Source organism: Manis pentadactyla, chromosome 1, assembly GCF_030020395.1.
Source record: "Manis pentadactyla isolate mManPen7 chromosome 1, mManPen7.hap1, whole genome shotgun sequence".
Lineage (NCBI taxonomy): Eukaryota > Metazoa > Chordata > Mammalia > Pholidota > Manidae > Manis > Manis pentadactyla.
The window spans coordinates 181,634,422-181,652,267 of NC_080019.1; the positions used below are offsets into that span (position 1 = coordinate 181,634,422).

Consider the following 17,846-nt stretch of genomic DNA (forward strand, 5'->3'; position numbering starts at 1 on the left):
ATAAAACAATAGCAAAAATCAATGAAACCAAGAGCTGGTTCTTTGAGAAAATAAACAAAATAGATAAGCCTCTAGCCAGACTTATTAAGAAGAAAAGAGAGTCAACACAAATCAACAGTATCAGAAACGAGAAAGGAAAAATCACGACGGACCCCACGGAAATGCAAAGAATTATTGGAGAATACTATGAAAACCTATATGCTAACAAGCTGGGAAACTTAGGAGAAATGGACAACTTCCTAGAAAAATATAACCTTCCAAGATTGACCCAGGAAGAAACAGAAAATCTAAACAGACCAATTACCAGCAACGAAATTGAAGCAGTAATCAAAAAACTACCAAGGAACAAAACGCCCGGGCCAGATGGATTTACCTCGGAATTTTATCAGACATACAGGGAAGACATAATACCCATTCTCCTTAAAGTTTTCCAAAAAATAGAGGAGGAGGGGATACTCCCAAACTCATTCTATGAAGCTAACATCACCCTAATACCAAAACCAGGCAAAGACCCCACCAAAAAAGAAAACTACAGACCAATATCCCTGATGAACGTCGATGCAAAAATACTCAACAAAATATTAGCAAACCGAATTCAAAACTACATCAAAAGGATCATACACCATGACCAAGTGGGATTCATCCCAGGGATGCAAGGATGGTACAACATTCGAAAGTCCATCAACATCATCCACCACATCAACAAAAAGAAAGACAAAAACCACATGATCATCTCCATAGATGCTGAAAAAGCATTTGACAAAGTTCAACATCCATTCATGTTAAAAACTCTCAGCAAAATGGGAATAGAGGGCAAGTACCTCAACATAATAAAGGCCATCTATGATAAACCCACAGCCAACATTATATTGAACAGCGAGAAGCTGAAAGCATTTCCTCTGAGATCGGGAACTAGACAGGGATGCCCACTCTCTCCACTGTTATTTAACATAGTACTGGAGGTCCTAGCCACGGCAATCAGACAAAATAAAGAAATACAAGGAATCCAGATTGGTAAAGAAGAAGTTAAACTGTCACTATTTGCAGATGACATGATACTGTACATAAAAAACCCTAAAGACTCCACCCCAAAACTACTAGAACTGATATCGGAATACAGCAAAGTTGCAGGATACAAAATCAACACACAGAAATCTGTGGCTTTCCTATATACTAACAATGAACCAACAGAAAGAGAAATCAGGAAAACAACTCCATTCACAATTGCATCCAAAAAAATAAAATACCTAGGAATAAACCTAACCAAAGAAGTGAAAGACTTATACTCTGAAAACTACAAGTCACTCTTAAGAGAAATTAAAGGGGACACTAACAGATGGAAACTCATCCCATGCTCGTGGCTAGGAAGAATTAATATCGTCAAAATGGCCATCCTGCCCAAAGCAATATACAGATTTGATGCAATCCCTATGAAACTACCAGCAACATTCTTCAATGAACTGGAACAAATAATTCAAAAATTCATATGGAAACACCAAAGACCCCGAATAGCCAAAGCAATCCTGAGAAAGAAGAATAAAGTAGGGGGGATCTCACTCCCCAACTTCAAGCTCTACTATAAAGCCATAGTAATCAAGACAATTTGGTACTGGCACAAGAGTAGAGCCACAGACCAATGAAACAGACTAGAGAATCCAGACATTAACCCAGACATATATGGTCAATTAATATTTGATAAAGGAGCCATGGACATACAATGGCGAAATGACAGTCTCTTCAACAGGTGGTGCTGGCAAAACTGGACAGCTACATGTAGGAGAATGAAACTGGACCATTGTCTAACCCCATATACAAAAGTAAACTCAAAATGGATCAAAGACCTGAATGTAAGCCATGAAACCATTAAACTCTTGGAAGAAAACATAGGCGAAAACCTCTTAGACATAAACATGAGTGACCTCTTCTTGAACATATCTCCCCGGGCAAGGAAAACAACTGCAAAAATGAGTAAGTGGGACTATATTAAGCTGAAAAGCTTCTGTACAGCAAAAGACACCATCAATAGAACAAGAAGGATCCCTACAGTATGGGAGAATATATTTGAAAATGACACATCCAATAAAGGCTTGACGTCCAGAATATATAAGGAGCTCACACGCCTCAACAAACAAAAAACAAATAACCCAATTAAAAAATGGGCAGAGGAACTGAACAGACAGTTCTCCAAAAAAGAAATACAGATGGCCAACAGACACATGAAAAGATGCTCCACATCGCTAATTATCAGAGAAATGCAAATTAAAACTACAATGAGGTATCACCTCACACCAGTAAGGATGGCTGCCATCCAAAAGACAAACAACAACAAATGTTGGCGAGGCTGTGGAGAAAGGGGAACCCTCCTACACTGCTGGTGGGAATGTAAACTAGTTCAACCATTGTGGAAAGCAGTATGGAGGTATATCAAAATGCTCAAAACAGACTTACCATTTGACCCAGGAATGGCACTCCTAGGAATTTACCCTAAGAACGCAGCAATCAAGTTTGAGAAAGACAGATGCACCCCTATGTTTATTGCAGCACTATTTACAATAGCCAAGAATTGGAAGCAACCTAAATGTCCATCAATAGATGAATGGATAAAGAAGATGTGGTACACATACACAATGGAATACTACTCAGCCATAAGAAAAGGGCAAATCCAATCATTTGCAGCAACATGGATGGAGCTGGAGGGTATTATGCTCAGTGAAACAAGCCAAGCGGAGAAAGAGAAATACCAAATGATTTCACTTATCTGTGGAATATAAGAACAAAGGAAAAACTGAAGGAACAAAACAGCAGCAGAATCACAGAACTCAAGAATGGACTAACAGGTACCAAAGGGAAAGGGACTGGGGAGGATGGGTGGGTAGGGAGGGATAAGGGGGGGAGAAGTAGGGGGGTATTAAGATTAACATACATGGGGGGGTAGGAGAAAAGGGAGGGCTGTACAACACAGAGAAGGCAAGTAGTGATTCTACAACATTTTGCTATGCTGATGGACAGTGACTGTAAAGGGGTTTATAGGGGAGACCTGGTATAGGGGAGAGCCTAGTAAACATAATATTCGTCATGTAAGTGTAGATTAGTGATACCAAAAACAAAGCAAAAAAAAAAAAAAAAGGGCAGTTCCTGTGTGGTAACCTCCAACGAGTTCTACACAAGGGTATAAGGGGCATATAAAAGTGTAGGCAAAGGGTCTGTTTGTGTTTATACAGAGGATCAAAGCCTAATTGGGCTACCCTGAAAATGAACTAAGATACGATATGAAAAAGAACTTCCAACATCTGCACTCTCTGGAAGACTCATGCCAGAAGATGATCATCAAAAAACCCCAACAAAGATCCACGCACTGCTACAGCTGTAGATGCACTCATCCCACCAGTTCCTGGACTTGCCATGGGAATGAGGAAGGAGATATCTAAACTGGCCTGTGCATACAGTAAAACAACAAATTTGACTGGATCTATACTGTTGGAACTCAACCAAGAATTTGGAGAAGTGCAAATTGTAGCGCTCCAAACTCTTACAACTACAGAGTATTTACTGTTAAAAGAACATATGGCATGTGAACAGTCCCCAGGAATGGGTTGTTTTAATTTGTCTGATTTCTCTCAGACTGTTCAAGTTCAGTTGGACAATATCCACCATATCATAGATAAGTTTTCACAAATGCCTAAGGTGCCTTAATGGTTTTCTTGGTTTCACTGGAGATGGCTGGTAATTACAGATATGCTTTGGTTATGTAACTATACTGCTATTATGTTAATGTGTGTGCGCAATTTAAGTAGTAGCTTAAAACCTATATATGCTGAAGTTACTCTACAAGAAGATATGTCAAAGAAATAATCAATCTTCCCATGTTTTCTTCCGTCTGCTACTTCTATAGCTTTTCTTCTTCCTTCCTAATTACAACCCTTAAATAGAATTCGTGCCTCATATCAAATTTACCGAGTATCATAACTCCTCCAAGTGGTAAAGATACCTCAAGACAAATGCTGGGCATAGAAGCCACAGGGCATAAATATGCAAAGAAGTAAAAAGCTAACCTTTTCAAACGATAAGGCTTCTCTCTCACTTACCAACTTTACATTTCCCTGTATGGCCCCGGAAGATGACTGGTTAGCCAGAGACGGGTAAGATTCCTCAAGGGAGGAACAACCTAAGACAGGCACAGTCGCAGGGGGGCCATCAGGTGAGAAATTGGGGATCAACAGAGCTGAGGCTTAGAACCTCACCCCCTCTGTTCTGAGAGAAATCTTCTGCATACGTGGATGTTTTATTGCCCTTGTCTAGCTTGGATTAACACATAGTCTACAGGCACACACCTGATCATCTACATTTGCTCTCTTACAACACTAAACTATGTTTTCTACCTTTATCTTGTATCTACCTACCACTTCAGCATTTTATTAAAAATAATAATAATAAAGAGAGAAATGTGGTATCCACATATAAATGAAGTATAAAAACCAAATGAGTATTCATATTTGAACTGACTGTTTAGAGTTCATAATGCATGAGCAAAACCGAAAGTTTCTGTGATGACTGCCCTTGTACTGTTCACTATGTAACTTATTCATTATGTAAGAATTTGTTCTACATGTAAGAACTTGTTTGTTATGCCTCAGAAGATTGGAGACTGACGAAAATTAGGCTTGGGGTGGATTAATGATTGTGCATTGAGCATTGACTCCCTTATACAGAATTTTATTGTCGTTAACAACCATTTGATCAATAAATATGAGAGATGCCCTCACAAAAAAAAAAAAAAAAAAAAAAAGGACAGACTTCCAATGGTAAAATTAATAAGTAACCGGGATGTAATGTATAGCATAAGGAATATAGTCAAGATATTGTAACAGCTTGGTAGGGTGATAGCTGGAACCTAGAATTATGTATATAAATGTTCTACCACTGTGTTGTACACTTGAAACTAATGTAATGTAATACTGTGCGTCAACTACCCTTCAATAAAAAATAATTATTAAAAAAAAAAAAAAATTCATATGAAACCACCAAAGATCCCAAATAGCCACAGCAATCCTGAGAAGGAGGAATAAAGTGGGGGGGGGGCGGGATCTCATGTCTTGCTCCCCAACTTCAAGCTCTACTACAAAGCCACAGTAATCAAGACAATTTGGTACTGGCACAAGAACAGAGCCACAGACCAGTGGAACAGAGACTCCAGACATTAACCCAAACATATATGGTCAATTAATATACGATAAAGGAGCCATGGACATACAATGGGGGAATGACAGCCTCTTCAACAGTTGGTGTTGGCAAAACTGGACAGCTACATGTAAGAGAATGAAACTGGATCACTGTCTAACCCCATACACAAAAGCAAATTTGAAATGTATCAAAGACCTGAATGTAATCATGAAACCATAAAACTCTTAGAAACAAACAGGCATAAATCTCTTGGACATAAACATGAGTAACTTCTTCATGAACATATCTCCCCAGGCAAGGGAAACAAAAGCAAAAATGAGCAAGTAGGACCATATCAAGCTGAAAAGCTTTTGTACAGCAAAGACACCACCAACAGAGCAGAAAGGCATCCTATAGTATGGGAGAATATATTTGTAAATGACATATTGGACAAGGGGTTAACATCCAAAATACATAAAGAACTTACACACCTCAACACCCAAAAAGCAAATAACACAATTAAAAAATGGGCAGAGGATATGAAGAGACAGTTCTCCGAAGAAGAAATTCAGATGGCCAACAGACACATGAAAAGATGCTCCATATCACTAATCATCAGGGAAATCCAAATTAAAACCACAATGAGATATCACCTCACACCAGTAAGGATGGCCAGCATCGAAAAGACTAAGAACAACAAATGCTGGTGAGGATGCTCAGAAAGGGGAACCCTCCTGCACTGCTGGTAGGAATGTAAGCTAATTCAACCATTGTAGAAAGCAGTATGGAGGTTCCTCAAAAAACCAAAAATAGAAATACCATTTGACCCCGGAATCCCACTCCTTGAAATATACCCAAAGAATACAACTTCTCAGATTCAAAAAGACATGTGCACCCCTATGTTTATTGCAGCACTTTTTACAATAGCCACGATATGGAAGCAACATAAGTGTCCATCTGTAGATGAATGGATAAAGAAGATGTGGTACATACATACAATGGAATACTATTCAGCCATAAGAAAGAAACAAATCCTACCATTTCCAACAGCATGGATGGAGCTAGAGGGTATTATGCTCAGTGAAATAAGTCAGTTGGAGAAAGACAAGTACCAGATGATTTCACTCATCTGTGGAGCATAAGAACAAAGCAAAAACTGAAGGAATAAAACAGCAGCAGACTCACAGAACCCAAGAATAGACTAACAGTTACCAAAGGGAAAGGGACTGGGGAGGATGGGTGGGAAGGTAGGGATAAGGCGAAAAAGGGGTATTATGATTAGCACACATAATGTAGTGGGTGCGGCATGGGGAAGGCAGTATAGCACAGAGAAGACAAGTAGTGATTTTATAGCATCTTACTATGCTGATGGACAGTGACTGTAATGGGGTATCTGGTGGGGACTTGATAATGGCGGGAATCTAGTAACCACAATGTTGCTCATGTAATTGTGTATCAATGATACCTTAATTAAAAAAAAGGACTGAACTAGATGGAATTAGCCTCAGAAAACGATTTTAGGCTGCTTGAATGCTTAAGAATTAAATGGAGAGGTAGAAGCAAGCAAGTTACTTAAAGTAATTGAAAGTAAAACATTAACACAGGAATCCAGTCACTTCCTTATTAGTGGTGTTGCTGTACTACGCATATTACTGATCGGTGAATATTTATGTAACTTTTCATATGACTGAAGGCTCCATGCAGACAATTCTTGTGGGGTTTTTTTCTTCCCCTTTCTCTTCTTTAACCCAGCAAACACCAACTGAACACAGCCTGGGCATTGTAACAATTAAGAATATTTTGCCATTGACCTTAAGCGATATTTTGGGGTCGGTAAAACCCAACCCCCCGAGAAAAATCCAGACGAATACTAACTGGACGTTTTCTTTTATCCTTTTAAGAAATGGACTAGTGCTGATCCACTTTTTTAAAGGGTATTGTTTTTTTAGCCAACAAACACATTGGGTTTTTACTCACCGATTTCCTCTGATTCCTGCCCAGAGGCTCTAAGCTTGCATTCCTTTGGATAGTGTTTTTGAATTATCTCCCACAGTTCCATATTAACAAGAGAATTTCTGCGGGTATGGTACCGGGTCCAGGAAGAGACCCGGCGGCGACAGAAGGGACAGCATAAACTTGCCTTTTCGACAGTCGACTGGAAACATGGATTACAGAGCGTGTGGTTACAAGGGAGTGTTACGGGCTCGATTAGGATTTCCACACAGATCCCGCACTGGCATTCCGACAAGGAAGGGATGGCGTATTTGCGCGCAGCCATTTTAATATGGTAATGAGGCACAGTCTACATCAGCACCTGAAAAGAACCGTATTTCTGGCCCAACTCCAGAGAATGCAAATTCCCAGTTTTGTGTTTAATTATGCCCAGAAGCATATCAGAATTCAGAGACTGGGAACATGAAAGACGTCTCGAAGCAAAAAGGTGCGCTCTGCTGGCCCGGTAAACAATCATATATGCTAGGAGGCGGTGACTTAGTCCATGTTTAAGACAAACGTCAGATAAAACACATTTCGGTCGAGAGACCCTGGCTGCTCCGAAGCATCACATAACTGGTGCAGTAGGGCGCGTGGTGGGCTCCAGCTTCCAGGCGCGGCGGGAGGCCTGAGCCAAGTGCCAGCCCTTGCTCTTACCAGGTGAGGATGCTTCCTTCGCCCGGGCTGCAAAGCCCGGCGGAGCCTCAGCAGCAAGAAGAACGCTATTTCCGCCGGGACGCCGGGCTCTGATGGAGCAAGACTTACGTTTCCCGTTGCTGTGGGGACAGCGCACGAGCTTCAGCGGTCCAGCGTTCCGGCGTCTTCGCTGTCTCACTGCGTTCTGAGCCCCTTGGTCCCCTCTCTTCAGTATGCTAAAGAGCCCGATCATGAACGAAGTGCAGGAGCAACCCGTTCAGGGGTACTGACGCCATGCCTGCCCGCCAAAAAATGGCCCCACCCCTCAAAGAACAGCCTATGGGCAGAGACGTCAAGTGTTCGGCAGCGGTGGACTTCCGAGGCGGTGCGCTCTCTGGCCCCGCCCCTAGCCTGGGAGTCGCTGTCCCTCCGGCTGCGGAGAGAGCGGAGCCGAATCTTAACGTTTCCAGCTGTCAGAGGCTTCGGAACCCCGAGTGTCGCGAGATTAGTCTCTATGCTAAAAAGGGAAACCTCAAAACAAATTGAAACACTGAACAGTTATTTCTTAAATTCTTCCCTCGGTACGCCTCAGAGTACAGAAACCTCAAAACAAATTGAAACACTGAACAGTTATTTCTTTAATTCTTCCTCCGGTACGCCTCAGAGTACTTTTCTGTGTCTGTTAATTTGTAGCTAAACCTCTTAAGTCGCTTTCCAAAGTTGGCTAGGAAATGATGAGGATTAGGTAAAGACTGTGATCCCTAGTACTTAAGAACCAAGCCTCAGAGCCAGGAAGTAGTATGGTGGTTCCCAGGGACTGGGAGAGTTACTGTGTTGTGGGTATAGTTTCAGTTTTCAGATGGAGGTGGTGATGGTTGCACAATATTATGAATGTACTTAACACCACTTAACTGTACACTTAGAAATGGTTAAGATGGTAAATTTCACGTGTATTTTACAATAAAAAAGGTTTTTGGAAAGAAAAAGAACGACGCATGAGTTTTTTGAGGAAATGTTTCCTCTGCCTAGGGCTGCAGTTGCATTTCTGGAATCTCTGGCTTTTCCTTCCACTTCTGGACTTCCGTGAAACATTGCACTGAACAGTACAGGCGCTTGCTTCCCAGTGGCTGCTGGGAGGGCTAAGATGATGCATCCTGGAAATACTATGATTGAGTCACTCGCCATGGGGCAAACTTAGGCCAAGTGAAAACAGACTGAGCAATGTGAGCACAACAGAGAAATCCTTTTCTCCTTCTTTCCAAGGCATGGTTTCTCCATTGTGTCTGGAGAAGGACAAGAGTCAGTGTAAGTATCTACCGAGCAAGCTGCTGTGTCTCACAGATTATTCTCAATGAGGGACCAGCAAGGTGCATCATCTTGTATTACTTCCCATCTTTCTCTACGTCATATGCTCTAGAGTGTTTATTTGTACCTCCCAAATAAAGCATCAGCACTTAACCTTTACCTGAAGGACAAGGTACACATTTTTAAATGTTTCTGTTATCCATAGCACCTAGATAATGGCATTCGGTGTTCAATAAGTATTATAAACATATGGTCAATGTGTGAGAGTTCCCTTTCTAATATAGCTTTTACTAGAGAGCAGATGCATGTCAACATACAATACATATTAGGTGTTTTTAAATGTTTTGTCTTTAGGTAATACATATACATGGTTTGAAATTCAGAATGGATTACCAATGAAAAGAGCTCCTCCTACCTTTGACCCCTAGCCTCTTAGTTTTCTTCTTAAGGCAACCAGTGTTATCACTTTATTATGTATCTCTCCAGAAGTTTATGAGGTTTATAGGTATATTTGCATATATAGGTGTGTGTGTGTGTAACACACATGCATGTTTGCTTTTGCCTTTTTTCCACTTACCAATATATATTGAAAACAAATACTTTAAAACACATTTTGGTGGTAACTGTATTTCATTGTATAGTTATACAAAGAGTGTCTTCATTCTCTTATATTGCTACACAGAGTACATCTATTGTATTATCATAATTTGTTTAAAATGCCCCTCACTTTTGCTAAAAACAATAAAACTGCAATAAATTATACATACATATTGTTTCCCATTTGCAAGATAAACTACTAGAAGTGGAATCTCTGGGTCCCAGGGGAACAGGTTAATTTTTGACTGATGGTATCATCTCTTTTAGGGATGACTTTTGCTCTTCTGGGGCCTTTACTGCTTTCCCCTTCTCAATGACCTGAACTGCCCTCAGCAAACCATCCTGCAGAGCCTGGTGCTTTACCATGTTAGTGATCAAGAAAGTGATATCCCTGATGTACATCTGCCTCACTTTAGCAATGTAGTGTTCTGCCTTGTTACCATGTGCAATAAAGAAGGTACAAAGTGCTGTGATATCTCCTTCTTGCAGCCCATACTCCTCCAGGACAGACTCCCATACAACTCTAATGTGCTTGTTCTTGACTTTTCGTCTAAGGACAGAGGCTAAGGTGGGAAGACCTCTCATCAGGTCTGGCAGCTTCTCAAGCACACGGGTGTGCAAGCAGATGAGTACTTCAATGACGTAGCTATATAATATACTCAATTCCGTTGAAGTGAACCTATAAAAAATACAGACAGCTTCTTAAGCAGCAGAACTTTCTATGTGCAAACATAAAATGAATTCTATTAGGATAAGTCAGAGAAATACAAACCTGCTAGGAGAACCAGTTGTTGTATTTCAGAAAATATTTCAGATATAGGGCCTACTCTAAGCCACTCATAGTTCTCAGGCCACTCATAAGTTTCTCAATGGCAGAGGGGTTAACATTATCTATCGCTGTGTAAGTTAAGATTTTAGCAAATCAGAGATTGTAATTGAGATATTTACTACAGTGCTGGCATAAAAACAGGTGCTCAAATTAATCTTTTTTGATTGAAAAAAACTAAGAAAATATTGTTTCTTCACAATCCATTGTTGGAATCGTATTAAGAAATTCAGTTTTAGAATGACCACTGTGAACTTTCAGAAAGCCATGAAAGTCCACTGATGTCTCATTAGATACTCACCCGAGTGCCAGAACTGCTGTCCACAGCTCATCTTGAGCTATCTGGCTTGCCAAAGTCTTGCTATGCTGTTCAAATTTCTGTGTCAGATTATCCTTGCTGAAATCCAATTCTTTAAACTGCGCTTCTAAAGCTTGGAGTTTGTGGTCTACTCTATAGGATAAAATAATCAGTTAGTTTAGGTCAGGGGATAAAACCAAAGTTTTGCCTTAAGAGAAGGCTCGAGTACATTGTTTACAACCACTACCAAATTTGGATAGCTATTTAAATGTAACATTATGAACAGATATTCCCATTTGCCATCCACTAGCTATCATCCTAGTTCCTGTATTCCTTTTACTGTACTTTTGGATTGTCTAGTTACTTTAATTGTCTTTTGGATTGTCTAGTTATCTGCCACGCCTTGTCTTTTACACTGTACTTTGTACTTGAAAAGCACTTCATACAAGCATTACTTTGATTCTCACAACTATAAGAAGTGATGCAGTCATTTTTATTATTTTACAGAAACAAATAGAGACCTAATATCATGTAAACAGCTAGTGCTATCTCTACCTTAATTCTGACGCCCAAATTCTATCCTTCCTCCACTGATAAGCTCTAATTCCACTGCCTGCTTGAATACCCCAGCCTTTCTACCTGCTGATCTCCTCCCTACCCACTTAATTCTCACAGGACTGCCTTTACCACCTGTCAATCCCCCACTCTTGCTTTCAGAGTTGGCTTTTCATGAACGAAATTGTAAGCTCTTGGATCGAGGGGATCAGAGACTAGTCCTTGGACATCTTTATACTGCCCCCAATACCTAGTAGAGGCTTTACAAATAAGTAATAAAAGGCATATTGTATGATTGACATCTGTGATACAAATTAGATGCTGAACTGTGTAACCCAACATGGGGATTTCAGTAGCCCTGAACAAATGCTAATCATCATGGGCACTGTGGCACCGGAATTACATCTCACTGAACCATAGAGAACTGGAACAACTACACAACTCACTCATTTGATCACACTGTATTTCATGAAGGAAGTGATACACAAAACACATACCATTTCCCTGAACTTTTATGTTGTCAGTGACCTGAATATCTGTGTGGTGTCGAGGTTCTGTCCTGACCATCTTCTCTTCTCAGTTCTTACTTTCTCCCAAGGCTAATTCAGCTTCAGGTTCCTCCTCTCTCCTAAGCTCTAGAACTGTATTTTCAACTCTGTTTTGTACATTTCCACTTGGATGGAGATGTCAAACTCAACTGTCCTAAACTAAACCTACTACTTATACTCATCACCGCCTCCCTCTTCAGAAATCACTGCAGTGGAATTATCTCACTGCTTTGGATTCTACTTAAGACATAGATAAGTCTCAGTATGAAATATTTTTGTAGGAGTAGAAGCCTGCATGACCTAATATGCTGGCAATCTCTGTTTACACATCAAAACAATGTCTGACATACTGTTTGCACTAACTTTTAGACCTCTAAGACTATACTGCATATAGGTCATCTATCTTGAATTCCAGAGGAACTCTGGCTTTTCAGTCAGTTTAAAATTTTACAATTGCAGTTCTTTGGAATTCCCTCACTAAAAGGTATTCCCAGACCATTCTAATACATCCTAAACAACATGTCTGCAAATCTGAGTCTGTTTTCTCCTACAGTTCCCCAGCTGTTCATGACATCACCATCTGTTCAATTGCTGGAACTAGACATCTCAGAATAATTCTCATCTTTTCTTTCTTCCTCCGCCATTAAGTCTCTAATCTCTCCCTTCTTCTCCATCTCCACTAAATCAGTTAATCACCATCTCTGACCTAGACCTAGGATTACAGTAGCCTAGCTGGATCTCTGCTTTCAGTTTCTGCAACCACTAATCCATCTTCCAGAAATGTGCTTCTGAAACACAGTTCTGAGCCTGTCATTCAACTGGTTAGATATGTTTTGTGTTGCCCTGACTTGCCCAGTGATATTGTTAGTGCTGAGGTGGATCTCCTCAGCAGGAAGCATAAAGCCCTTCACCTATTGCTCCCATCATTTTCCAGTTCTCTCACATCCTAGTCACTGACCACATGAGATAACTAGCTGCCAACTGAAAGGAGTATGCAATTTCAAGCTTCTATAGCTTACATCTACTGTTTCCTCAATCTACAATTCTCATAAAGTCCTATTCACACTAGAATCCATCTTAAACATCCCTCTATGAAGGGCTTTTTCCTAGTGTCAAAGGTAAAATTGCTTGATCCTCTCTGTGTTCTCACAGCCCTTGAGGAACGCTACCGTTAAAAGGTCGATCACAGTAAGTTGTATTTTTGAATACTTCTGATAGCCCTACATGCTGTAAGCCCCTTGAAGGCAGAAACCACATTTTATTTATTTTTGCATACCTAGCATTTAGCACATGCATTAATTGAATGAGATTACAGCACCTAGGAGTATATTTGTCTTTATTATTAATTTATATTATTTTCTTGGAAGACCTAAACCAATTGAACAGAAACAGAATTTTAATTAGCATGTCTGTAGTTCTTTGCCTATTTTTACTCTTCATTCTTCTCTTGCCCATCTTCCCAGAAAAGCAGACCTATACTTGCTCCCTCCCTGTAGCCCTTATCAACCTTTTCATTGCCTCCTTTAAGGATATCAGGGTTGTGGTTTCATTGTTCATCTTCTTAAGGCAAAAAGATAAGAAACAAAACAAGCAAAACAAAAACCCAATAGAAGTTTGAATCCAGTACTTCTTGCTGTCTTCCACTCAGCAACAGGCAACAGCAGCATGAGTATTCTATCTAAATTCTGTCAGGAAGGTCACTCAGTACCAGAAGCTTTTAATAGCTTGTACATCCAAATATAGTTCCAAAGAACTGATTGTGTGAACACAGGTGTCCTGAATTGCACTATAATATTTGCCTTTGACAAACGAGCCATAGTACGTCAACACAGCAGAACCTGATGCAATTGTGGTTTTTCGTACATTCTGGTAAATGTATATACAATAAATATATACATATACTAGGATTGAATTTGATGAAAAGATTACTCTCAAATTTTAACAGCTTAATTATTCAACTATAATCTAAGTTAGGTTTGAAGAGAGCCCCAGACCTTTTATGATACATCTATACTAAAAAATCTAAATATTCTTAGAAACTAACAAATATTTATTGAGAGCTTCTAGTATTAGATTAGTATTGGAAATAACAGACATGAAACTGGATTCCTGAATTCAGGGAGGTTAAATTAACTGGGGAGATAGGGCATATACTTAAAAAGAAAATGTATATAAAGTGTTGTGTGCAAAATAGGTACAGATTATAAGAATCACAGAAAATGAGAGAGTATGTCACTGAAGACTTGGGTAATTGAAAAACACTTACATGGAAGGTACGATTTGGGATTGGCCTTAAAGGAAATGTAGGTCTTTGATTATTAGAGAAGACAGGAAAGTATTACAAACTGGAGAAATTGTGTGAACAAAATCACAGAGGTGGCAAGGTATGTGATCCATTGGGGAATAATGAGTGGGTATGTCTTAAGAAAAAGATTCATGTGAGGAAAAGAAAAACAACATTTAAACGGGTAAGAGCCAGGTCATGGGTTTATTCATTTCTTGAATAATTTATTCACTTATTCAATATTTACTGAACACCATAAATATCAGTTAAATGGATAAAACCTAGGAATGAATGGTATTGAGAAGACAATGATGAGTAAGGCAAAACTCTTGCCCTAAGGTGTATACTAGCAAGGAGATAGAAAACAAGGAATTACAAAAGAGTAGAAGGTTCTGGATAGCCTGGTAAGAAGCTTGCACATATGTGAACTCTTGGTTCTGTAAAGTTAATCTAGCAGTGGTGTTTAGGATGGATCCAAGTGGGAATAAAACCGTAGGTAGAGAAGCCCCTCAGGAGATGGCCATCACAATCAGAAGTAGGATGTTAAGGGTCTAGATCACAATATTGGTCCTAGGAGTAGAAAGACAAAGGGACAGATCTAAGACACATTATAACTCCCCCCAGGACTCCTGGAGTTGGAGTCTCCTGTGAACTTTTTGGTGTTCTGACTAAGTCCTTTCTTGACTCAGTGGTAAAACATTCCGAGGGTCTTTGTGTTCTACCCATTACCCATCTTTCCCAACCCCCCTGCCTGCTGCTTTTATCTCATTAACAGAATACAAATTTTGTTAAATAGTAGGCAACCATGTGCTCTGGGGGGCTTGGCCCCTCCCCAGTCACAGGGGGCAAATCTTAATTTGACTAAACCAATCATAGTAATTTTATTATTGTTGTCATTATCATTGGTTTAGGAATGAGCAGGTGGCAGAATTCTGGCCTATGAAATATGAGAGGAGGTCTACTGAGGGGCTTCTGAGAAAAATTTTTTTAATGTGATAAAATATACCTAACAAAATTTACCATTTTTGTGGGGGTATGTGCGAAACAGATGAAGGTAGTACACACCCATTTTGTCCCAAAAGGTAGAAATTTCCAGTTATAAAGTTGTGGATAAAATGAGAGTTCCTGTGGCCAGGATTCTCACCTGGTCCTGGTTGACTAGCTCACTGCACACCTGTGGGCAATACATGGCTGTTGACTCTATAGTAAGAGCTCCGCCCAGTGCTCTGGGCGCGACATGGTGGCAGGGCTGCAAGGCTGCAGGAGAGCAGAGCAGAGGCCGGAGTGGTGGCAGCACCAAGGACTGAGGCCCAGAGGATGGCGGTGCAGGACAACTGTGCAGAGAAGCCCAGAGGACAGCTATGTGGACAGAGGGGCGCAGAAACAGAGACTGGCTTGCTGCATACAGACTCGCTCTGAGTGAATGGGATTCCAGTGACTGACCTGCCACCTGGAAATAAAGTTGGGTATAACCCTTTCACTCCAAAGAAAGTTTTGTTGTTGATTTCTTTGGTCACACTGAATCCATAGTGAACTTGCCTGGGGCTGAAACCCATTGGCAAGACAAAAGCACATAAGCCCTGGGGATGTAATGAACAGTATGGAGACTATAGCATATAACACTGTATTATATATTTGAAAGTTGCTAAGAGAGTAGATCTTAAAAATTCTCATCATAGGAAAAAAATTTGTAACTGTGTGGTGATGAATGTTAACCAGAATTCACAATGTATACTTTTACTGAATCATTACATTGTACATCTGAAACTAGTATAATGTTTTTATTTTATTTTTATTTTGGTATCATTAATCTACAATTACAGAAAGAACATTGTTTACTAGGTTCCCCCCTTCACCAAGTCCCCCCCACATACCCATTCACAGTCACTGTCCATCTGCGTAGTAAGATGCTGTAAAATCACTACTTGTCTTCTCTGTGTTGTGCAGCCCTCCCCGTGCCCCCCACGCACTATGCCTGCTAATCGTAATGCCCTCTTTCTTTTTCCCGCCCTTATCCCTCCCTTCCCACCCATCCTCTCCAGTCCCTTTCCCTTTGGTAACTATTAGTCCATTCTTGGGTTCTGTGATTCTGCTGCTGTTTTGTTCCTTCGGTTTTCCTTTGTTCTTATACTCCACATATGAGTGAAATCATTTGGTACTTGTCTTTCTCTGCCTGGCTTATTTCACTGAGCATAATACCCTCTAGCTCCATCCATGTTGTTGCGAATGGTAGGATTTGTTTTTTTCTTATGGCTGCGTAATATTCCATTGTGTATATGTACCACATCTTCTTTATCCATTCATCTACTGATAGACATTTAGGTTGCTTCCATATCTTGGCTATTGTAAACAGTGCAGCAATAAACATAGGGGTGCATTTGTCTTTTTCAAACTGGAGTGCTGCATTCTTAGGGTAAATTCCTAGAAGTGGAATTCCTGGGTCAAATGGTATTTCTATTTTGAGCATTCTGAGGAACCTCCATACTGCTTTCCACAATGGTTGAACTAGTTTATATTCCCATCAGCAGTGTAGGAGGGTTCCCCTTTCTCCACAACCTCGCCAACATTTGTTGTTGTTGTCTTTTCGATGATGGCGATCCTTACTGGTGTGAGGTGATATCTCATTGTGGTTTTAATTTGCATTTCTCTGATGATTAGTGATGTGGAGCATCTTTTCATGTGCCTGTTGTAGTATAATGTTTTTATGTCACCTGAAACTAATACAAATAGTATATGTCAGTTTAAAAAATGTGCCACTTTTGACCATTTTAAAGTACAATTCTGTGGCATTAAGTATATTTACACATTGTCCAACCATCAGCACCACCCATCTCCAGACCTTTCTCAACTTTCTTGACTGAAATGCTATACCTAATAAACACCAACTCCACACTCTCCACTCTTCTCAGCCTGAAACCACGATTCTACTTTTTGTCTCAATAAAGTTGACTACTCTAGTCCTCTCATAAGTGGAATTGTATAATATTTGTTCTTTGTGACTTGGAGGAAAGGTTTCAGATGATAAAATGAAACATGAGAGAAAATGGGCTCTCTTCACCCCTCAAATATTGTTGAATCTTCATGCAATGCCCAGAACTGCAGCCACACTATTGCAATGATGAAAGGAACCAGCCTCAGAAAGCAAGCCAGGAAAGCAGGGCAGAATAATAACATTCCATTGTCTGGATGCACTACAGCTTACCCATTCACTTACTGAAGAAAGCTTGGGTGCTTCCAAGTTTTGGCAATTATGAATAAAGCTGATATAACCATCCATGTGCAGGTTTTTGTGTGGACATTAGTTTTCAATTTATTTGGGTAAATACCAAGGAATTCAATGGCTGGATTGCATGGTAAGCATATGTTCAGTTTTGAAAGAAACTGACAAGTTGTCTTCCAAAATGGCCGTACCATTTTACATTTCTGCCGGCTGGCTCCACATCCTTGTCAGCATTTGGTGTTATCAGCATTTTATTTTGGCCATTCTAATAGGTGTGTAGTGGTACCTCATTAGTTTAGTTTGCCTTTCCCACAATGTCACAAATGATGTTGAACATCTTTTCATATGCTTACTTGTCATCTGCATATCTTCTTTGTTGAACTGTCTGTTAAAGTGCTTTGTCCTTTTAAAAATCTGGTTAGTTG

At 40.1% G+C, this 17,846-nt stretch overlaps 2 protein-coding genes across 3 annotated transcripts in view; both read right to left on the reverse strand.

The window, feature by feature from the left end:
* RNF168 (ring finger protein 168) overlaps positions 1 to 9,052 on the reverse strand; it is a 61,672-nt gene extending 52,620 nt beyond the window's left edge. The window contains exons 1-2 of one of the 2 annotated variants that reach the window (XM_057503817.1): positions 8,392 to 9,052; positions 7,810 to 8,319 (exon numbers count right to left, since the gene is read on the reverse strand). In XM_057503817.1, coding sequence (XP_057359800.1) covers positions 7,810 to 8,041 — 232 coding nt within the window. In that variant the 5' untranslated portion in view covers positions 8,042 to 8,319; positions 8,392 to 9,052. Of the gene's footprint in view, positions 1 to 7,137; positions 8,320 to 8,391 lie in introns of those variants that run through there. The other variant, XM_036926301.2, reaches the window with a different exon arrangement.
* Positions 9,053 to 9,700: 648 nt separating this feature from the next.
* SMCO1 (single-pass membrane protein with coiled-coil domains 1) lies at positions 9,701 to 13,606 on the reverse strand. The gene is made up of 3 exons (XM_036926305.2): positions 13,425 to 13,606; positions 10,818 to 10,967; positions 9,701 to 10,369 (listed from the first exon to the last, which is right to left on the reverse strand). Exons 1-3 carry the CDS (start codon positions 13,472 to 13,474, stop codon positions 9,925 to 9,927), a joined length of 645 nt encoding a protein of 214 aa, XP_036782200.1. The 5' UTR covers positions 13,475 to 13,606; the 3' UTR covers positions 9,701 to 9,924.
* Positions 13,607 to 17,846: the final 4,240 nt, after the last annotated feature.